The following is a 25,293-nucleotide window of genomic DNA, read 5'->3' on the forward strand; positions in this document are numbered from 1 at the left end:
ATGTGTATATATATTATAATTATATACTATAGGCCCTCAAGTGTGTATATAAACATATTTACATAATATTGAAAATATAACTGTATATCTTTCCCAACAGCCCCAAACGAAAAAAAACTAAAGGCAAAAAAAGGCGTCGCAGCTCTCAAGGTCAGGAACATACATGCAAAATACACAACAATAATGAAAAATACAATTTAATAATCTTACTAATATATATATATATATATATATATATATATATATATATATATATAAATATATATGTGTGTGTGTGTGTGTATATATAATATATAAATGCATATATATATATATATATGTATATATACACCTTCCCAAAACCCCAAAAGAAAAAATTGTTTAACATACAAAAAATATACGTCGCAACTCTCAAGGTCAGAAAAAATCCGCAGAATAAATGTATGTATATATATATATATATATATATATATATATATATATATATATATATAACCCAACAACCTCAAGGGAAAAGAACATGAAAAAAATTAGGCGTCGCAACTCTCAAGGTCAGAATAAAAACATTAGCAGAATATATACATATATATAATATCTCAAGGTCAGAATAAAAACATCAGCAGAATATATATAGCTATATATATATATATATATATATATATATATATATATATATATATATATATATATACATATACATACTTACCCAACAATCCCAAAAGAAAAAGAACAAGCAAAAAAATAGGCGTCGCAACTCTCAAGGTCAGGAAAAAAAAAAAACATCCGCAGAATGTTCCCTGCCCTGAGGACGCTTGCTTGAGTTCGTCACCTTTAGGCGGTGGTCAGTGTGAACAGGTGAGCAACAGGCAAATGGGACGAGAGATGTTTGGTGGCCATGACCTTCTTGGACCTTTGTCGATTCCGTGTTTGTCTGGCCATAGATTTCATGGGTGGATAGGATGAGTTTATTTATGTGGATGAGTGTGTGTGTGTGTGTGTGTGAATATTATATATATATACAATTATATATGTATATTATATATATATATATAATATATATATATATATATATATATATATATATATATATATATATATAATTATATATGTAGATTATCTATATATGAATCTATGAATATATACACAATATATACATATAAATGATACACAATGCCCTGTATATATATATATATTATATATATAAAAATATATAAAGATATATATAAATGTATGTATGTACGTATGGATGGATGTATATATCAACACATACCTTTCTCTCTCTCTCTATACATACTATATATATATATATATATATATATATATATATATATATATATATATATACACACAGTATATACACACACACACACACGTGTATAAATGTATGTATGTGTGTGTGTGTGTGTACACACAACAATCACCCCTTCAACCCACCACAACACAAAACAGATCAAACCCCCCAACCCCGACAACAACAATAAAAAAAACCCATCCATTAATTTTCCACGCAAACACCAATTCAGACCAACAAAAAAAAAAACTTAAAAATAAATCGAACACAAAACACGGGGCGAGAGAAGTTCAAGGACCCAGTTCAAATGACCGCTGTGGAAAACCGGCTCTTGAATATATCATAAAAATCGTAGGTCAGATCTCTAAAGAGGACGGGTCAAGAAAAACCGGGTGGAATATGACGTTTGACGAACGCTAAAAGGTATACAGTATTGTGCTAGGTGCGGGTTATTTTTGTAGATGGGGTGGACGGTGTTTAGAAGTAAATCAAGTAGCATATACAAGTACATTATATATATATATATATATATATATATATATATATATATATATATATATATATATATATATATATATATATATATATGTGTGTGTGTGTGTGTGTGTGTATATATATATATATAAATGTACATATAAATATATATATACATATATATACATATGTATAAACATGTATATATAAATAATATATATACATATATATATAAAATATATATATGTTTATATAGTTTATACATACTTATGGATATATATATATATATGTATATATATATATATATTATACATAGGTATATATATATTTGTATATATAAAGATAATTTATCTTTATTTATATATTCATCACGTTCCATATTTTCGTGATTCAGTTATACATATATGCATATATATATAAACACACAGTATATACATAAGACATCGACAGAAACTATCGTCTACACAGGCAACATAATACCTGTCCCACGTAACGGAAATCGCTCGATTATTTCCGCTAACATTACGGACTGCGGACCATACGGACCAGGAAGGGAAGAGGAAAGAGGGAGAAGAATAATTGGAGGAGGAGGAGGAGGAGGAGGAGGAGGAGGAGGAGGAGGAGGAGGAGGAGGAGGAGGAGGAGGAATAATTTGAGGTGGTCTGAGAATCAACCTCAATTTCCTATGACCACTTTCCCGCAGTATTACGTCATTCTTCCGGCTAAATAAATCATGGAAATTCCTGTCAGTATTTCATACGTAACTTCAAAAAATTAAATAACATTCCCCTCAATATTTCATATAAGTAATTTCAAGCAAGTAAAAAATGCGCCGAACTTTCTTCGGGTAATCGAGTTTTCTGTACAGCGTATAATCAAGGCCGCCGAAAACAGATCTATCTTTGGGTGGTCTCGGTATAATGATGCATGAGCCGCGGTCCATGAAAGTTTAACCACAGCCCGGTGGTGGCCTGGCTTGTATCGTTGCCAGACGCACGACTATGGCTAACTTTAACCTTAAATAAAATCAAAACTACTGAGGCTAGAGGGCTGCAATTTGGTATGTTTGATGATTGGAGGGTGGATGATCGACATACCAATTTGCAGCCCTCTAGCCACAGTAGTTTTTAAGATCAGAGGGCATATAGAAAAAGTGTGGACAGAAAAAAGTGCGGACAGAAAAAGTGCGGACGGACAAACAAAGCCGGGACAGTAGTTTTTTTTTTAGAAAACTAAAAAAAAAAAAAAAAAAAAATTAAAATTCCCGTCAATATTTCATATCTTCAAAAAATAAAATAAAATTCCTCTCAATAGTTCATATGTAACTTCAAAGTCATTCTATACCGCTAAGAGGAAACATTCTCCCCACCCCAAGCAACCCCCCCACCCAAAAAAAACAAATATCATTCTTTCCCTAAAACCGCTAAATTTGACTCATTCTTCGCACTCAAACTCAGTCATTCTTTCAGTCATTCTTCCCAGCCAATGCTGAGTCATTCACATTCTGACGAAATGTTATCTGTGATATATGATAGGTTGATTGATTGATTGACTGGTAAATGGGCATGCGTCGCAATGGTTGTGGTCATCAAGGTATCGTAAGGGCAGTTAAGTGTCCAGTGAGAGAGAGATACTGTAAACATTCTCTCTCTCTCTCTCTCTCTCTCTCTCTCTCTCTCTCTCTCTCTCTCTCTCTCTGCTTTGCTACATGTTTTGTGGTTGAGGTTTATTCAAAATACTGCTGTAATTTTACTGTAAACATCTCTCTCTCTCTCTCTCTCTCTCTCTCTCTCTCTCTCTCTCTCTCTCTCTCTCTCTCTCACTGGACACTTATCAGTATTTCCAATATCCCCAACACAAATCATGTAGGAAAGCAGAGAGAGAGAGAGAGAGAGAGAGAGAGAGAGAGAGAGAGAGAGAGAGAGAGAGAGAGAGATACAGTAAAATTTTACCAGTATTTTCAATAAACCACAACACAAAAACGTAGGAAAGCAGAGAGAGGGAGAGAGAGAGAGAGAGAGAGAGAGAGAGAGAAAACATTCCTCAGATCATTTGTCACAACAGAGTAGATGAGAACGCAAGCTGACGGATGCAATGGCGAAGAAGGCGAGTGGATGATGGTGGTTACACCTGTTCATCATCCGGCGGAAAGTGAAAGTGAAAATAGAAGGGATTTTTATCTGAAGAGATTGATGAGAATATATCAGGAAATGTATTGGAGAGAGAGAGAGAGAGAGAGAGAGAGAGAGAGAGAGAGAGAGAGAGAGAGAGAGAGAGAGAGAGAGAGAGAGAGGCGAGTTTCACAACAAGGAAGTAAAAGAAATATCTTGCTTGTATGGGGAGAGGAGGCCTTGCCCATAAATCAAAGGGCTAGTTTGTAGGTCTTTGTTTTAAAACCAGTCTAACTATTGTCACTCGGAGTACAAAGATGGCGTCACGGAATCGAGTTATGTTTGCCAGCAGAGCCAGGATATAAGGAATGGGAATATAGGGAATACATGGTTAATAAGGCAAGTAGAGGATAGATAGATAGATAGATATATACACACATATATATATATACATATACATACATAAATATATATGTATATATATTTTTATATATATTACGTATGCATGTCTGTATGTGCATACATGCGTATGCTTGTGTGCAATCATTCCGAAGGCGAAACTCCTTCTGCAACGCTAAGCTCTCTAATGCATGCTGCAGTTGTCATTCCCAGCAAGGGCTGCGTGCAATTGCAAGCAACACATTCCACGCATCAGTGCACGGTAACAATCGCTCTCATTGCCGTTAAAAATCTCTCTCTCTCTCTTTCTCTCTCTCTCTCTCTTTGTGACTCAAGCGTAGAATCAAATACGTCAGTTATATTCCACGCATATTTCTTGTACTTGTAAAAAAGGCCTCATTGCTATTTTTATAACTTGAAAATAATGATTTATTCCATATTTTGTAAATGTAAGTGTATTGTGTTATAATGCAATTTATACTTTTTCTTTATATATATATATATATATATATATATATATATATATTTAAATATATATATATGTATATAAATATATATAAACACAAACATATAAATATATATAAATATATTGAAATATATTTATGTATATAAATATATACATACATAAACATTATATATATGTATATATATAATTTAATATTATGTATATATACTGTACATGTTTAATATATATATAATATATATATATACATATATATCTAATATATATGTAGATATAAATTAAACTGGGAAGAAGATTTTAGTCTAGTGGCTCAGAAACCTCGAACCCTACGTAGTACCTGACCAAGCAATTACAAAAATGATCCTATGAATCCATTACGCCTTTTAATAACCTAAATCACTGAATCATGTAGCTAGTAGTTACTCAACTGTAGTGACCCACGACAGCTAACTAACAGCCAGGAACTTATTCAATTTTTAGAACTTCTTGACTCACTGTGAATTTGAACAAAACGAATATCATTTAAAAAAATACTTTCTAATCCTCACCCGGGAATTCAACCAAGTCCCTCCTGTCACTGAAGCGAGTATCCTAACCACTGTAATGTAGCAGAAACGTTATCTGCAATCTGACTGAAAAATCCTTCATTTTTATACATGCGTTTCTCTGCGCCCAGAAACCGTTACGTCACAGGGAGTGATTTCATAGAGAGAGAGAGAGAGAGAGAGAGAGAGAGAGAGAGAGAGAGAGAGAGAATGTTTTCATTCAGTGCTTTATACTATATCAAGGATTCAAAATATTCACTTATATAATCTACAACTTCACAACTGTTTTGGCGAACTGAGTCAAGTGTGTTTCGTCTCTCTCTCTCTCTCTCTCTCTCTCTCTCTCTCTCTCTCTCTCTCTCTCTCTCTCTCTCTCTCTCTCTCTATATATATATATATATATATATATATATATATATATATATATATATATATATAAATAAATAAATAAATAAATAAATATATATATAAATAAATAAATAAATAACTAAATAAATAAATAAATAAATAAAAAAAAATTTATATATATATATATTACATATATTTATATATATATATATATATATTATATACATATAATATATTTATACATACATATATATTTAATATACATATAAATATTATATATATATATATAATATATATATATATATATATATATATATATATGTCTATATATATATCACTGTATACAGTATATATATTATATATAGCATATATATTATATATTTAACATTTGATATAACATATATACACATGCATATATATATTATAAAATTTCTCTTCTCACGAAGAACTTTTCAAAACCACAAATTCCCTTCAGCTCAACCAAGCGTCAAACGGCTGGTCTTTCATCATTCCCTTCTCATTCATAATTCTCACAGTTAACATACGAGAGAGAGAGAGAGAGAGAGAGAGAGAGAGAGAGAGAGAGAGAGAGAGTCTTTCAAGTAGTGTCTCGCACAAGGAGCATCGTCTGATTATGTCTTAACAACTGAATCTACTACCTGCTTTATGAGAGAGAGAGAGAGAGAGAGAGAGAGAGAGAGAGAGAGAGAGAGAGAGAGAGAGAGAGAGAGAGAGAGAGAGAGAGAGAGAGGTCTTTCAAACAGTGTCTGATAAAAATAGCATCGTCTGATTACAACCTGCTTTACGAGAGAGAGAGAGAGAGAGAGAGAGAGAGAGAGAGAGAGAGAGAGAGAGAGAGAGAGAGACCACCAAACCACATCCACCATCATGGTGGCAGCGACTTCCGCTTAGCCAAAATAACGGCGACTGGTTTAAAGGTCCCAGTGACTGGACGAACACAGGTAGGTCCCCCTCAGGGGGGCTTGTGCCGTCAGTGCACCTCACGGGGTGCACTGTAGGCATTAATAAAGGTTCTTTGCAGCGTCCTCTTCGGCCCCTAGCTGCAACCCCTTTCATTCCTTTTACTGTACCTCCTTTCATATTCTCTTTCTTCCATCTTACTTTCCTCAACCCTCATAAGAATTGTTTCATAGTGCATCTACGAGGTTTTCCTCCTGTTACACCTTTCAAACCTTTTTACTGTCAATTTCCGTTTCAGCTCTGAATGACCTCATGGGTTCCAGTGCTTAGCCTTTGGCCTAAATTCTATATTCAATTCAATTCAAGAGAGGATTTCGCCAAACAGTGACCAACAGTACAAATCATCTTGCTTGAGAAGAATGTAATCTTCCTGGATAGCCTGAATGGTATATCCTTTTACGCAATGAATATGAAAAATCTCATATTTTCAATAAACATATTAAAAAAATCTTCCTCTGCAGAGCAGTATTCACGCTTCTCAAACCTCAAATCTGTTGACAATTTCTGTACATAACACACCAACCACAATCTTCCGAACCTTCGTCCAAATTGTAGTAATTTGAACACAAACAATTTCATCAATCGCCTTCATTAAATCTAAAAAACTAAATCCCTTTTGTCAGTCGCCTTGATTAAAACTAAAAAAAAAATCTCTGCCTCAGAACCAGAGGGCAATCACCCTCCCTAAATCAAAGTGATGGTAACCTCTTCCCCTACATCTGATGCAGATGGCAATCTTTTCCTTTTAAATCAGATGCAAATGGCAATCTTTTCCCTTTAAATCAGACGCAAATGGCAATCTCTTTCCTTTACATCAGATGCAAAATGGCAATCTTTTCCCTTTAAATCAGATGCAAATGGTAATCTTTTTCCTTTAAATCATTTACAGATGGCAATCTCTTCCCTTTTAATCAAATTGATGGCAATCTCTTCCCTTTAAATCAGATGCAAAATGGCAATCTTTTCACTTTAAATCCGATGCAAGTGGCAATCTCTTTCCTTTAAATCAGATGCAAATGGCAATCTTTTCCCTTTAAATCAGATGCAAATGGCAATCTTTTCCCTTTAAATCAGACGCAAATGGCAACCTTTTCCCTTTAAATCATTTACAGATGGCAATCTCTTCCCTTTTAATCAAACTGATGGCAATCTCTTCCCCTGCGTCAGATGCAAATGGTAACCTTCCCATCCCACATACAAAAAGCAATCTTCCCATCTACAGTATATATACAGTACAAAGTAATCTTCCAATCCTAGATAGAAGGCAACTTCCCTATCTCAGCAACGAAGTGTAACATCACTAAATCAGAATAAAAAAAAGTGGTCACCAAAACTTTATTATATATATATATATATATATATACAAAGACAAATATCTCTGATCCAAACAAGACTCGATATTCGTCCATTTAGAGGCGCAACCTTCAAACTCTCGCGAAAGCAGAACTTTGTGGTCTGAACGAGGCCATTCAACTCTGACCAGAACCAACACACACAAAGACAGACGGACACAGACAGCTAGATAGATACGGACACAGACAAACAGACAGACAGACAGATAGATAGACAGATAGATCATTAATTAGATAGATAGAAGTGGGAAATTTCCATCAAACCAATATTTTATTAGTTCGAGAAACTGAGGAATTTGCGAATTCTCTACAGAACTGAAACCAAACCAGGTGAGACTTATTCAGTATTTAAAAGTTTTTTCAATGCTTATTTTTCAATACAGAAATAAAATAAATTTTAGAGAAAAAATCAAATAAATTTTAAAAGTAACATGCGTTTCCTCTTTCCTGACAAATCTTGAACAAGCTTCTGAACTCGGAGCAAAAATGAATCACAAAACTAATAACGATATAATGACAATAATAATCCATAAAAATCTCATGATAGCGTGAGTCACTAAAATGGTGAAGAAATCCACAATGACGCAGGTGTAAATATGTATTGAGTTGAATATAGAATTTATGCCAAAGGCCAAGCACTGGGACCTCTGAGGTCATTCAGCGCTGAAATGAAAATTGACAGTAAAAGGTTTGAAAGGTGTAACAGGAGGAAAACCTCAAAGCAGTTGCACTATGAATCAATTGTTAGGAGAGGGTGGACAGCAAGAGGTAGGAAAGATATGAATGGAGGTACTGTAAAAGGAACGAAAGGGGTTGCAGCTAGAGGCCGAAGGCACGCCGCAAAGAACCTCAAGTAATGCCTAAAGTTCATGCGGTACCCCCCTACGGGGGCCTTTGTGTTTTGGTTCTGGTTACGCTTGAATAATGATAAACAATTAAATGCCATTGTGACTGCTATAGTTTCCCGCGAGTCCTTCCAAAAATTTCATACGTAAACTGAGAAGCATTACTAGTACAGTCTGCCATAAGAATACTGAATTGTATTGTTTCTTACCTCGTCGCTACTGTCGGGCGTTGAAGTCCCCATGGGTTTGAGAAAATGGTTCCCACAATTCCTAGATCAAGGAGAGTTCCTTAGGGACTTCTGAGTTTTCAAGCTGTGGACTGGGCAGTTTATATCACAAGTATCAACGTACAGTTCAGAAGCATCAATGTTTTCAAACTGTAGATTGAGTAGTGGTAGCAGGCATCAATGTACAGTTCAAGAACTGAATGTTCTGAAGTTGGGAATTAAAGAACTTCTTCCTAAAAACAAACTTGAAGTTGAAGACTTTCGATTTTTTCAAATAGGCAATTGAATAACTTCTTCCTAGAAACCAACTTGAAGTTGAGGACTTAAGATTTTTCAAATTGTCTATTCAATAAATTCCTCCTAGAAACCAACTTCAAGCTGAGGATTTTCGATTTTTTCAAACTGTCTATTCAATATCTTCTTCCTAGAAAACCAAACTGTAGTTGAAGACTGATTTTTCAAGATGGCAACTCAAAAACTTCTTCCTGTAAATCAGTGCAATACGCAGGACTTGAATACTTCCTAACTGTGGACTGAGCAACTTCTTAGAGAGGGAATTAGCACAGTTCAAGCCGTCAATGCTTTAAAATCTAAGGGTTATATAATTATTATTCCACACGCATCAATCTACAATCCGGGAATTCAAACTTTTGGAATCTGTAGACAGAATAACTTCTTCCAATGGTATCAACGTAAAGTTCAGGACTTGTAACATTTAATTATTCCACAAACATCAATCCACACTCCGGGATTTCAATCTTGGCAAACTGCGTATTCAATTTCTTCCAAGGCTATCAACGTATACTGCAGGATACCTTTCAAATCGTTGACGTAACTTATCCTGCAAGCATCAACGTATACAGTAGGATACCCTCTAAGCATCCTGCAAGCATCAATGTACAGTTTCTTAAAACAAACTGCCTTCAGAATCGAACAGAACACAATCACTATTTTATTGACTTGTTCACAGCTGGACAAGACATCTTCAATCTCCAGGCTGATTTAAAACTCACCCTATGAGAGAAAATTCTTATAAACTCTTTTCATTTTGCTCTGCCGTGAATTTAAACGCTCAGGGTCTGCGCACAACTTCTTGCAAAAAATACACGACAGAACCAAATGATTCAACAAAGGGTTAAAAAAATCTTCCTTTTTTCTCTTTCAAAAGCTAACCAAATTAATGAAGTGAATACGATGTCTTGTTTCAAAGCATATACAGTAATGGTCGTGACGCCACTTGCTGCCATCAATCAATCAATCGCGTACACTTTTCTGACGTTGATAATATGACTTTGATCTTAAGATAACATCACTACTTGTATTTTCCATAAATTAAAAAACAGATTCCGTTAAATATTCTAACGGAATTTTTCTTTCAATGCACAAAACTTAGACACAAAAGTTTTTATATTCTGTGTATTTTGTGTATTATTTGTAGTAAGTTCTCTCTCTCTCTCTCTCTCTCTCTCTCTCTCTCTCTCTCTCTCTCTCTCTCTCTCTCTCTCTCTCTCTCTCTTTCGTATAATACACTATTAAAAACTTCAAATACATGTATATATAACTTCATTACGCAAAAATAAAATAGAGAGAGAGAGAGAGAGAGAGAGAGAGAGAGAGAATTTCTTAAAAAATAATACAGAAAACACGTGCAATATAAAAACTTTTCCCATTCACGTGTATATAGCCTACTGTATATATATATACAAACACATACAGTATATATATGTGTGTATTTTCATATGGAAAATACACAAAACACAAATACACTATCCACGTTAATATCTTAACAGAAACACAAACTTTCATACGCAATATACACTTACTGTGTACGCATGCGTGTATACTTAAGTGTATTCATCTTCATATTGAAAATACACAAATACACTATTCACGATATCTTAACAGAAATAAACAAACACAAAACTTTCATACACAATATACACTTAATGTGTATACATGAGTGTACAGTATACTCGAGTGTATCTGTAAACACAACTACACTAGGCACTATTCAAACCACGTTCAAGACGAGATGACAACGTCTGGCTATTTCCACGCCAGTCGGGAAAATAATGACGGCCCAAGGGAAAATTACATGGTAACGTGTGTTTGTGTGTGCGTGTGTGTGTGTGTGCGTGCGCGCGTGAGAGAGAGAGAGAGAGAGAGAGAGAGAGAGAGAGAGAGAGAGAGAGAGAGAGAGAGAGAGAGAGAGATTGGTAATATAACATTCCTGATATATAATATAAATGCAATTGTTAATGTATGGTGTTTAGGAGAGAGAGAGAGAGAGAGAGAGAGAGAGAGAGAGAGAGAGAGAGAGAGAGAGAGAGAGAGAGAGATAATTTGTGTAAATTGATACAGTTGATATTTTATAGTCTTTAGGAGTATATAGAGAGAGAGAGAGAGAGAGAGAGAGAGAGAGAGAGAGAGAGAGAGCATTAGTGTAAAATGATACAGTTGATATTTTATAGTCTTTAGAGAGAGAGAGAGAGAGAGAGAGAGAGAGAGAGAGAGAGCATTTGTGTAAAATGATACAGTTGATATTTTATAGTCTTCAGGAGTATATGAGAGAGAGAGAGAGAGAGAGAGAGAGAGAGAGAGAGAGAGAGAGTTACGCTATAAGTATGGCCACTCAGGTAGAACGCAAACAGGAGTGGTTAAAATAAAAAGTATTTTCCCAGCAGCGAACGGAAGTCAGGCCGCGTTCCAGCACTCAATGAACTAACAGAAAACGGCTGCGTAAAGGAACTGACTTGTTCTTCTCACGGAGCACTACGAGAAAGATTTGATGAAATCTCTCTCTCTCTCTCTCTCTCTCTCTCTCTCTCTCTCTCTCTCTCTCTCTCTCAACATATAATGTTAATTGCATTAAAATTATATTAAAAAAATGTGCTATCTATCTATCTCTCTTTCTCTCTCTCTCTCTCAACATACAGTATCAATTGTATTAAAATCATACTTCAAAATTGTGCTCTCTCTCTCTCTCTCTCTCTCTCTCTCTCTCTCTCTCTCTCTCTCTCTCTCTCTCTCCACGAAGGTCATAGTAATAAACTCATAAAATTTCCTTAAATAAATAATACAAAATATAAAGGTATAAACCCGTTAAGATAAAATATTACAAAATATTAAACTATAAATAAAAAACAAATCAAGTGGCTGAAATACAAAATATTAAAATACAGAGATAAATCAAGTCAAAGGGAAAAAATATGACAAGATATTAAACTACGAATAAAAAATAAATCAATTCAAAGGAAAAAATCTTACAAAATGTAAAACTCAAAATGGAAATCAATTCGAGAGAATAAAATCAAGGTCTCCTTCGAACAATGGAAGCCTGAAGGAGTTTGAAGGACAAACATAAACTTTCGGCAAAGAATCTCAGAATCTGGACCACCCAGACGAAACGGGAAACAAACAAAGTATGACAAACAAACAAAAATAAACAAAGGTCAGGAAAACATTCAACAAAAGATGTTTAAGATTATTCACAATCATCATCATTCACTGTGTAGACGAGACGATGATAAATGAAATGTGTTATCCACAGTTAGCACCAGACCACTTCAGGAGATGCAGAAACCGCAACCTTCAAGAAGTCTCTCTCTCTCTCTTTCTCTTTCTCTCTCTCATACTCCCAAACACCATGAAACATCAACTGTTCTCTCTCTCTCTCTCTCTCTCTCTCCTAAACACCATAGAATATCAACTGTTCTCTCTCTCTCTCTCTCTCTCTCTCTCTCTCTCTCTCTCTCTCTGAACAACATACAATACCAATTGTATTAATACTATATTTTAGAAGTGGTATATTATCATTCTCTCTCTCTCTCTCTCTCTCTCTCTCTCTCTCTCTCTGAATAAACAGAGCAAGAATACATAACACTCTATACAAACATATATACGAGCTCAATCACTTTATACCGTACACAATCAAGCATTCAATGAAATGGACGAGAATTATTTTCAACAAACAGATTTTACATTACTAAATGGGTCCTTCAAAATTTATTTTATGAGCTGTTACCAGCACATACAATTTCTATAAAGAGAGCTGTGTAAACATTCCCACAAGATTACATGACCTTGTCACATACTTGTACAAATTCTGCTCTGCCACGTAATGACTTCTGTGTAGATTGTATTGGCTGTATTGTCTATGCCAAAAAGAAATTTTAGCTGGATTTAGTCATGCAAGCATGGAGGAAGTATTAGGCAAATAAATAATATGTGGCGAAGTATCTGGTTTAGCTCTGGTCCTTCTTTACTTTTCTAGGAGTTTGCATACGAACTAACTCTTATTTTTTTGGCATATTTTATGGTCCAATCATGCACTTATTACAGAGGAAGCATTTGGTATTTAACTAATGACAGGCTAAGTACCTAGCCCTGTTCATATTCCTGCTTTACTTCCCAGGAACTTTGCAGACTAAATGGCTCCTGTGTTTTTTGGGCATTTTTTTTTTTTTTGGGGGTCCCAAGTCATGCACTTACTCCTCCTCTTGAAACATGTGCTGGCCTAGCATCTCTCTCTAACAAGGATGGAACCATTAAACCTTCCAGTGCCAATTTAACACCTTATGCTTCTAATATTGCTAAATATTCACAAATTTACTCAACTTGCATTATAAAGTTGTGTAAATTTGTGAATGCTTAGCAATAGCAGAAGTAAAGCAGCTGGATGGGAATTGGAAGGATTAAAACAGCCATCCTTGCATTTTATACAGCACCTGAAATCCAAATCTTGAATTCAGATTACCAGTATGGCTTTTGTACGGTACAATCAAATGATGCCCCACTTTCCTATCTCACTGACCTTTGGTCATCCTCCCTGCAGAACACTGACTAATCATCTGTCATTCTTGATAACTCTAAAACAAATGACAAGTCTGGCAAATGACTGTCAGCAACACTTCCTGCTCGTGGTCCTATTCCTCGTGACCATTGGTTTACTTCTAGCTTTTTGTCTAACTAATTTATATATGACATGGTTGAGAGTGGTCCAATTTCTGCTTACAGTCATCTCCAGTGGTCCTTTTCTCTCTATCACTCTTCTCTTCCTCCATATCAGTAATGTTCTTCAGTCCTTTGTTCTTCTCTTACTAATGCTTTTGAATAAACCATCCAAATTTCTTCTAAATTCACTTTCCAGACATCTTCTAATGATAGAACTCATTCTCAAACTGGCCACTCTTTAGTTTTTAACTCAGATATTTAGAGCTCACCTGACTGGGGATCCTGTAACCACAAAGTCAATTCCTCTCAGAACCAGTTTTCACCTATTTTTCTGCCTTCTTTCCCATCCAGTTCTGTTATTTTTAAGTTAAATATAACTAAACTCCTCACTTTTATCAATACTTTCGTGCTCAGCTTGCTCCAACTGTTTTGAATACTACAGATTACATCATTCAAATGTACCTAATACTGGTTAACAATTCTAGAGTACTGTTAAGATGTTACTGCATGTCCTTCCATTGATTCCAAGCTTGAAACTTAAGTTTTACTTTGATCATCCTTGTCTAAAGTATTGGTCTCATACTTGGGGTTCATTACCTTTCGTCTTCTTCCTTGACAGGATTGAATCTATGGTAACTCAGTTGATCAATGACCCCCAACCACTCTGTGCCTCTCAATCCTCTTCCTCTTCACCAAAAGATGGTTCCTCTCCCCTAAAAGTATTATTTTGCATACTTTCCCATTTAGCAAAAGTGGTGGGGAAGTCCTTTCTCTTATCAGGTGCGCTTGTACAGCCTGTCAGATCACCTCTTTCCACTGCTACTCCGTTGAAATTCACAATCTTCTGATTGCATGGTTCAGTGAGTTACTTACTGTCTACTGCCAAGCTTTGGAATTCCTCCAATGTCTGTTTTTTTCTTTCAGTCCTATAAACATCGCTGAAGTCAAGTTTTTTCTCATCTTAATATCAGCCATCCTGAGCCACTTCCCGTCATATTTCTTTTAGTCCACAGAACATGAAAAAAATTCTAGATAATTTTGATAGTTCTGGTAGAAAGGTCCACATGATTTCTCCCATGATTTTTCAATAAGATGACTGGGTTCCTACGTGTCCCAAACTATGTTTTATTTACTTTACTAAATTGTATGCAAAAAGACGACTCTTACAAGGGGCTGTGTAAGTGCTGCAACAATTAAATGACTATCTCCATCCTTCCCATGACCTGTCCTTGCTGGAATATTCAACTAAGCCATTATCTAAGTTACTTCCTACTGTAGTTTCATTTTTACCAATGAAAATGGGTCAGTAGCACGTGGATTTTTTCACCTGTTTACAAACAACTTTGCACGAAGTTTCTCAAAAAATTCTTGACTTTTTATAGGAGGCCCTTGTTCAACAATTTCTGTTATAATTTTCCCAGATTCAAAACTTCATTTTAAAACATTTTCCACTACATTAATTAACAAACCATTAGCACACATTTAATTTTTACTTTCATGAACTCTCATGAATGTTTTTCTTAATATATCACTAACAAGTGAGCAAAGTTTCTTCTCTATTCCTGTATTCTTCTACTAAAAACCAGCTCTTTTATCTCTGAACTGGGCCAATTTCCTCACTTCTAAAGTCTATCAATACTGCCCTCAATTCAAGAGTTTTCCTGACCTCCATTTCATTTCCTGTTTGCCTCATTTTTTCCAACTTATTTTACTAGTTATTTATAATAACCACTTTTTCCAGTCTGAAAATAGTAGTCTTTATATTTTGAAAAGAACAGATTCACCAAAACATGTACACATTTCTTGCACGAACACAATTTATTCTGTTTATATTATCACTCAAACATTCCTTACCCTTTTCAGAGATGGAAATTTAATATATGAACAGGTCTTGATGCTTCGTGTACGTAGTTTACAAAATTATGATTATGATTACTCTTCGGTTATCAGTCTCAATGCTGAAATCACCATTTGTAACAGAGACTTATTTCATCAAGAGTACTTGGATAATCTGGTATTTCAGCAATAAAATCACTGAATCTAATTTGTATTTGTCGTTTCTGTAAGTAATATAATCACTGGCTTCTCTCACGCAACTGTAGTACCATAAATTAATTACAATATATTTGGTTCCTGCTCTGCTAGTTTAGGATTATTTGGTTACCAAACATTAAGACTGAGATGTTATGATATAAGTTTGATGCTTTTTGTCATTTATCATAAAAAGACTAAATGGGAGAAAATGATGAATGGGGATTTGCATGAAAATGTTCATAATTTCCTTGGTTTTATCATGCATCTGTAGCTTGTTATCAGCCAAAAGTCAGAGATGGATATTACTGAAGGTGATTTCATAAATAAAAAGGTAACATACATTTGTATAAAGAGACATGGGCACTTGCTAGGAAAATGGAGGAGATACCGATTAGGCGTAACTAAGATTCATAGCTGGAACGTACCAAGATGATCATATTACAAATGATTATATTGCTAGATGTGGTGTCTACAGGCTGGACAACAAACCATGATCTCAAAGACTGAGACGGCCTAAGCACGTGATGAGAAAGGCAGAGAGGCAGTTAGTCAGAATATATATGGAATAGAGTGAGTCCCAATAGGAAGGCCAAAAAAGTCACTGAGAAAAGGCACTGATGAAGATTTGGAGCTGATGGGAATTCAGTAAAAAATTGCACATGAAGAACAGGATGGAGAGAAATCATCTCATACCTAACTGAGTAGATTGAAACCCGAAGGAAAAAGATGACGATGACATTTGCCATACAAGGATCTTAAAAATGATAAGAAGTTGACAGTCTTTTGGTTGACTTCCATTAGACACAGAGCATTGTCTCAGTAATGGTACCAATAATGGGGTTTTGATTCACGCAGTAATAGTAATCCCCTCCTAATTACCTGTGTAACAATCAAATATATGGAGCACCTAATAATAGCACTCATTTTAAATTAGGATTTTCTCTTTTCCTTGTCTACAAAACAAAATATTATTGAAAATGCCAAACCACCAACACCTCATACTTCATACTGTGACTTACCTTATCCTCTTGTAATGTAATGGCACTTGACTTGGCATCAAGAAGTTCTGCACTCTGACTTCTTAATTTGGCACTTCTCGAGAGACGATTGCAGAGTGTAACAACTTTCAATGAATGCTGCAATGAACAGAAAAAAGTTACACATTAAAAATGGTTCATATTTTTTATGAAAACTTGTCTTTTCTTACTATGAAAATCTAATTCTTTTAACATTGGAACACTGTAAAACAAATGCATTTCATAAAAGATCACGGTACGAAGAAACTTTACTTAATACAAACATTTCATAAATAATTAAAGATGACTTTCATGATCAAAAGAACTAAGTATATACCTAAGAAATTTTTTAAAACAAAACATAGATAACAAGCTAATTTTTTTAAGCAAACCCATTACTCATAACCTTTATTTGCAGTAAAGAATTCTGAAAGCTTGAAGACAAAATAAGAATAACTCAAGGAGTAATCAACATGCGACAGTATTCACAAGCACTTCTTTGACTCACTGTTAGGAAAAGAGAGCCAGCCCCACTGTCTAGTGTAAAACTTGTAACAACAGAACAAGGGTGCTGGGAGGTGGGCAATTCTCAATTAATGATGGACTTGAATGAAAAAATTAGTATATAATATTACAACCACATTTAGGCTATTAACAACTGGTGGGTTTGTTACAAACAAGAGATTTAAGAATGTACAAAATAAAGAATACAAAATAATGAAGGAAAGAGGAAAAAGAAAAATGAATTAATTTTAATTTGCAAAATTGAAACATGGACATCAGGGAAAATTCTCGTGGCTGTTGTTAACCATAACAAGGCCCAAGAAAGAACGAGGTAAGCAGTTCCTACCTAATGATGGGTTAGAGTTGCATATGACTTTTCAGTCTTCAAGACTTCAGAACTTAGGCATCTAAGGGAATCAACACTGCAAATTACAGGCTAATTATGATTGAAAATCATTTATTAATACAAACCCAACTCAAAGCACCCTATTCATTTATCACAGAAGTTCTGGACAAAAATTTTTCAAAGAACAATCATTGATGTACATGTATACGATGTCTGCAAGACAGAATACGCTAAGTCTCACTTTAATACTGGCTCAGATTTTGTCACTGTACCTTTGACCATGAAAGCATGGTACCAACACAAGTGAGAGGTCAGTTTAGCTACCTAGTCAAGGAATGGCTTAGCTCATAACAAATGGAGCAACTCCTGTCCCTTACTCATAGCACTGCTTGGTTCTTTAGCAACACAGCAGTTCAAGTCCTTAACTGTACAGGAGTTCAAAGCCTTCACTGTGGGGCACTTGAATTCTCTGCAGTGAAGGAGTTCAAATTCACCAAGGTGAAGCAGTCCATTTTCTTAGAAAATGTAGAGCTCAGATCCTTTTCAAAGGAACAGAAAGACTCAAACAGAGCCAAAACTCAGTTCCTCAAAATGGATCAGCCTGGACCCATAACAGTAAAAGCACTAAAGACCTTGAAAGCGGAAATATTCAGGTCTTTGTTGGTAAGAAACTCCTCAGCACTAGAGTGCCTTGCTTTCTTTTTGGTGGAGCAGCTCAGTTCCCTTGACACTAAGCAGCTCAGGTTTTAAACGGTCGAGCAGTTTGGTTCTTTGAGGTTTGGCCAACTGGTTCAGAGAGACTGTTTTTAATAAAGAACAGCTTGAATCCTTGAAACTGAGCAGCTCATAAAGATTTGCTGTTACCGTAAAGGTTCCATGTCGGGCATACACACAGAATTACCTTACGGTGGCCTAAAAATCCCCTGCAGTTTGGTTGTTTGAGGTGTGGCCAGCTGGTTCAAAAAACCAAAGTTTATTATAATTATTTAGACTGGAACAGCAATATCTACATTGTTATTTATTAAAATATTATCGCCGCCTACAGAACAGCATTTGCAGACTTCCAGTATGTGTGCTGCCACCTATTGGTGATTATCTCGAGACTTATCCACTTGCTTGGTAGTTGGCTTCCTGCTAACATTCTCTTTACGCATAACAACATGGCTTCGATCAATTGGTGGTTGACAATTGCTATAATAATATATAATGATTTGCTGTTATTAATGTTTTGTTGGTTCTGCCGGTAAGAAACAATGAAGAGGTAAACCTATGAGGTAGCTTTCAGCATGCGTCGGGAATACATATACAGAAAATATAACAAATGGTAAATAACAAATGTTTTTGTTGATTCTGTTGGTACAATATGGTATGATAACCTAATACTACAAGCTCATAGGACCATAGGCTAGAAACCTTATTTTTTTCCCTCAATGAAATTGGGGTGCGTCACAGACATTCTTATAAGCCAAAATACAATAAAACAAATGCATACAAATGCACAAGAAACACTTGTCAAACAAGCAGTGCTAAACACTTGTGAAAGTGTAAACACATAAGTGCTAGAAAAAACATAAGGATACACTATATTACAAAAAACCATAGAATGAAGTTGAACCATAATACAATAAAGATGTAAAGAAAAACTTACTTCTCTAGCAAACTACAATAGCCAGCCTCAAAACAAAAACCTAAGTAGCAAAAACTGAATAGGCGCTGACTGCAGAAAAAACTGCTAATCATCCCTCTTGCTTGAACAGAGGCACCATAACCACAAGCACAGTGAGAATTAAACATAAATAGAGCTAAATTTGTCTGGAGTTCCTTCATCAAAGAAAGCAATATCTTACTAGAAAAATGAAAGTATGAAAAAGTAGAAATGGGCTGGATGGACAATTCATGGAAAACACTAGTCTGAGAAACACTGTATTTACAAAAGCAATGAAAATCTGACCACATTTAACAAGTTAGTCTGCTTCACACATGTGCTACTCACTAACATCAGGGATTCTTTTTATTTGAAATGCCAAGGACTTTTTGTTGACAAACAACTACAGCAGTCAGCACTATGGATTTGGCATTAAACAAATACCACAAGTAGTCACTATGTCTACATTCCATATATCTAATAATAAAGAAATCCTGGAGCCTCCAAATTTTACAGGAACCCATTTTAGTTTATTCTCATAAACAACATACATACCTTCCATCTACGTCTAGCTTGGTAAGACTTAAAGTTATCCATGTTTGTTTGAGCATCGCGACGCTTCTCTTCTTGTTCTAGGGACTGAGGGGCCATCCATGGGTGTGCAAGAGATTCCTCCACTGTCAGTCTTCTTCTGTTTAAGGAAAATCATTCACATTTGAATAATACACCATGAATTTATTACAAAAGACCTAAAGGATCATAAAAATTTTTCATTGAGCTTTTGAAGGGACAACTTCTCTCCCTCTTTCAGAAAGAGAGAGATAAGTTTTCCCTCCAAAAGGAGACACAATGAGGTCTATAGTTGCAAGGGAGTATCTACATTAGAGGATAACTAATATTATTATTATTATTCAGGAGATGAAACATATTCATATGAAACAAGCCCACAGAGGCCACTGGCTTGAAATTCAAGCTTCCAAAGAATATGCAGTTCATTCGAAAAAAGTAACAGAAGGTAATGGAAAATAAATAAATTAGTGATTACCTGCAGTGACTGAACCAATGACTATTTCCATACGTAACTTGCCCGACTCAAAAACCACTAACGGTTCCCAACTAATACAATTCAGTTACTTTGAAAGTGTCTACCTTCTCACTCACGTAAAGAAAATAAGGATTGCTGTGTGCAGGGTGCCCATTGCACTGTTTTATCCACACTGTACTTTACCTTGCATCCTTCACTAGCAGGTGAGAAATGAAATCCTTGGCTAGATCCGACGTCCCAGAAAAAAATTCATTCTCAAATGTATAATCGACAGCTGTTATGTTGTTGTAAGTTTCTTGCTGCGTATCACCGAGGAATGGAGAGGCACCAGACAACCTGCAAAAAGTGATATAAAATGATGCAAAACCAACACAATGTCAACTTTTCTGTTTATGAAAGAATGCTGCAAAGAAAGAACTATGCGATCCCTTAAAGCTGTTATGATTTTCTCATTATAATACACTATAGCTAAGATTATTAATTAAGATTTTAACCAGCCAGCTAAAATTTTCCAGTCTTGAATTTCCAAATCCAGAAATGACTTCACAACACGAAATGATCTGACATTAAATTTATATCGTTTGTTCATAGTTTTGTTCTCATTTAAAGATTTAAAAATGACCAAAACTTAAAGTGATCAGATGACCTAATTGTTATCCAGCATTCTAAATTGCATTCACCACAGATTTCATTAGAATGATACAGAAATGATTAATGAAAACAAGATTACTTCACATACCCCAATTAAAATATAATAAAATTCCAGGTTATCTAAAAATAAGCTTCTTATACTGTAAATAAGTATCATAACACATTCACTTAAATTAATATAGGGCACTTTCAAAGTTCCTGCAAATCTGTTTTTATATTATGAAATGCCCAAAATCACACAAAAATCTACCTAGACAAGTCAGTTGAAAAAAAGAACCAAAACCTATTAATAATTTAGATCATAATTATATTTTATGTGCCACTGAATTCCGAAGTTGCTATCCCCCCTGCTATAAAAACATACGGTAGGTGATCTAGATCTCCCTTCTAGATACATTAGCACCTCAACTTACCAGACACTTTGGAAGTCTGACTTTCTGATAAATGGCAAAGTAACAGACCCTATATGAAAGCCTATATGAAATTTTCTACATATCTTACAGCTAACAGCAATTCCACAGAGTTCCTAACCTAAACTAACTTGTACTTTACACTTAACACTCCATTTGATAGATTTAAAAGTCTGACATCTAAAATGATATGCAAGCAAAACATAATAATGTAGCCAATGAGTAAAGAAGTCCTATAAATTGAGGTCCATTAAGTTGAAGCATTACTTTATCCAAATAGTATTATGAAAGTGTACCAACAACTATTCAGGTGCAATGATACATATACCCCACAGAAATAAAAGTTCAAAGAGAAAACAATTTTTCAGAAGCCATATAAACCTTCCGTAAAAACTTTCCATCGAGTGTAAACTATTAGGTGCCACAAATGACAGATAAAGTCAGGACAAACATACATCACATGCACAAATATCTATCAGGTGCATTTCAGTGGTAACACAAATTACTATGCACCAAATCGTAAGCTACTGACGGGTGTGAACGTACCCCATGTGTGAAAACAAATGAAAGTGCTAGAATGTGCACTAATCAATAGGAAAATTAAAAGTAATAAAAAGATACGCCAAATAAAATGCTTGGTTTTCAGGAAATTAAACCTCTTTAATAAAATACTTGTCATTCAATAGTGAGGGGCAAAATACTGTACTGTAAAAACGGTGCTCATTTTCTTCTTCAAGCGTAAGAAATTATTTTTGAGAAAATTAAAGACAATGGGAAGGCATAAACTTCCATCAAGAAGCCAAAAATGTAGGATTTTAAAAACATATAATGTATGCCAACATTTGGCCAAATCTTCATTTCTCTCCATCCCCTTTTTTTTATGGAGATGGTTTACTCTCATCTTTGTTTGTTTCTTTGTGTTTTTCATGTACTTGCCTTTCTTTCTTGTTCTGATCAACTACTTGTTTTGATATCTTCCTTTCACTATCATTTAAGACTTTCTTTATTTTGTTCCAGGCCACCAGGTTCCCCAGATTTGACTACATATTCCGAGTGCTTCACAAAGTTCTAAATAGCAATTCCTTCTCCGCTAGCCTCGTGTATTTTTCTAGTTGCTTGCAATTCACTGTTTTGTTCAGTGTTATCTTAAATATATTTCACGTTTTTACCACAGCTTTACATGATAACTCTTTTGATGAACTGTTGAAGCATCTGACTTTCAGTTCCAATTTAGCTTCTCTAAAGGAAATGACTTCTAGCTTTTATTTTCTTCACCTCTGTAGCATAAATCATTCTTTGGATCTCGCATGATGAAACTGACCTCAGTTGACGAAATTTGTGTGATATAATTCCATGGTATTAAATGTCCAGTACATCTGATGTAAGCACACTTGAGTCAGTTTTACACTTTTTTACCCTCAATTTTCTGCAACATTTAAATTGAAGAGGTTTAGGCAAACACTAACTGAGGTTTTTGCTTTAGCCTAATATCTTAATACCTAAAGGAGGACAGTCCATTAAATTTGATATTTCCCACTTGTGATAAGGTTTCTTGATTTTTCTTACCAGGGATGTTAATTTTTAATTACCTGTTGACTAACCCTCATTTCATTTCATGCATGCTGCAGATACTCCCTTTCTTACTGCTCTTCCAACTTCTACTTCATAGTCCAGCATGTCCCAAAGGTAGCATAAATGCTCTCCCCTTCTTTAACCTGTCCATCTGTTAAAATAGTTCTCACCTTCTCTCTTCTCCACTTGCTAAAGTAATAATTTCATACATCAATGCTGCTTACTCAATATATATTTTGTAATTAGGAGCACCTCTCGTAGTGCCATCTGTCACATTTGGTACACAGTACCGAGTTCATACCAACACCTTCTTCACAAGAACATGGCCACTTTCCTAACTGTAATAGGGTATTTGTATAATGCATATCAAGGGACCCCACTTCCTGAACTCCTTAGTAGCTTCTTACGTCCCTAAGATAAACAGCAAAGGGCTCAGTACTAACAACAGTAATTTCATATTCTTCTGATTCATCTGACATTATCTTTACACTAAACCTAGTGTTATGGCAGAATAACATTATTAATTTCATGAGTCTCCTGATACTCTCTGCCTTTGTTAAGCCCATTTAATTCTCTTCTTAGTATTCTATCAAAAGCACTTTCAAGATCAATAAATATAATCACTTCGCCTTAGCGTGGTACTTTCTCTGTAGACACCTCATTACAAAGGCTGCTTCTGTTGTCGATCTCTCTGGTACGAAACCAAAATGTTGTTCAGCGATTTTAACATTTCTCAGCCATTCCTGCAGCACCTTTCCTAATATTTTCATAGCATGTGTTAGTAATCTTACTCCTCTGTAATTTCCACATTGCAGTATATCTCACTGTCCTTTGTATACTATTACTGTGAGGCTCTTCTCTCACTCTTCCGGTCTAATCACTTCCTCTGCCAGTTCTCCATATATTCCACTAAACTCTTGGATGACTGGACCTTCCGCTGCTTTTATTAAGCCACATGGTCTTTGGGCTTTCCTGTTTTTCCTCTTTCCAAAGACCCTTTAAACTTCTTTAGCTCTTATGGTCTCCATTGGTGCCTCTTTCACACATATGTCCTCCAGTTCAAGTTTATTTACATCACTTGGAATATTTTCAAAAACACTGCCTCAATTGTTCCAATATCTCTATTATCTCAGCTTTCATTTTTAATTTCTCCACCTCCATCTTTCATATACTTCGCTAGATGAAATCTGCAATAGCAAACTATTCCTATAAAAAACAGGGAGGCTGCTTTACATGTGCAATAAGCAGATACATAACAAATGTGTAACCATCCACAACGAAAAGTTATCATCATTTGTAATTTCTAAATAGAAAAATACACAATCTCAAAAATTACCTCAATGGATGTATGAAAAACGACTGACTACATACTCAGTACAAGGATGCAGTGACCTGTGAGATACATCAAGACAATGAGATATACCGCGAGAATGCAGTCTACAACATTACTCTGATACAGTATTCATTAGGGTACAAATTTAAAAAACTCTGTAGCAGTTAGTTATTGCTCAATAAACATCCAGGGCAAAAAATATGAACACCATGAAAGTCTACTATTGAAATCAGGAGGCAAGCATAGTAACAAGACTGGTAGAACTATTAGGAGAAGTCTTGCGTGGTTTACTGGCCTGCCCACTTTCTTGAGTAGCTGACAGTCACCTAGGCCATAATTAGCATTCCAGTGAATTGTCTCTACCAGCAGCATAACACTCGTAAGTAAAATGTACGGGAATGTAAACGGCGTTGGCACAGAGAAATATTACCACTAGTTTAACCCTTCAGAATAACCTGTCAAGAATTCCAATTAGCACTCTACTGAAATCCTACACTTTTCATAACCATTCTCCAGTCCCATCTACTTGCAAGAGAAAAGTGAGCCTTGCCTAACCTAAAAAGATTAAAACAACACATTTCTTCCGTAACCCAAAACAAACTAAGAACGATTCACTTACAAGATATACGTTATGACCCCAATGGCCCACATGTCTGTGGCAAGAGACAGCGGTTCATAGTTGACAATCTCTGGGGCCACAAACTCTGCTGTACCTGTATTGAACGTGGATTCACCATCAAATCACGAGGTTGCAAACACAAACACTATA

The 25,293-nt window shown here is 35.2% G+C and overlaps 1 protein-coding gene across 1 annotated transcript in view; it reads right to left on the bottom strand.

Annotated features, from left to right (window-relative positions):
• LOC136834897 (death-associated protein kinase 1-like) overlaps positions 1-25,293 on the bottom strand; it is a 172,980-nt gene that overhangs the window by 136,241 nt on the left and 11,446 nt on the right. The window contains exons 5-8 of the mRNA XM_067097716.1: positions 25,144-25,237; positions 20,742-20,894; positions 20,069-20,204; positions 17,022-17,138 (exon numbers count right to left, since the gene is read on the bottom strand). Of these exons, the coding sequence (XP_066953817.1) occupies positions 17,022-17,138; positions 20,069-20,204; positions 20,742-20,894; positions 25,144-25,237 (500 nt within the window). The remainder of the gene's footprint in view (positions 1-17,021; positions 17,139-20,068; positions 20,205-20,741; positions 20,895-25,143; positions 25,238-25,293) is intronic.

Source organism: Macrobrachium rosenbergii, chromosome 54 (genome assembly GCF_040412425.1).
Source record: "Macrobrachium rosenbergii isolate ZJJX-2024 chromosome 54, ASM4041242v1, whole genome shotgun sequence".
Classification (NCBI taxonomy): domain Eukaryota; kingdom Metazoa; phylum Arthropoda; class Malacostraca; order Decapoda; family Palaemonidae; genus Macrobrachium; species Macrobrachium rosenbergii.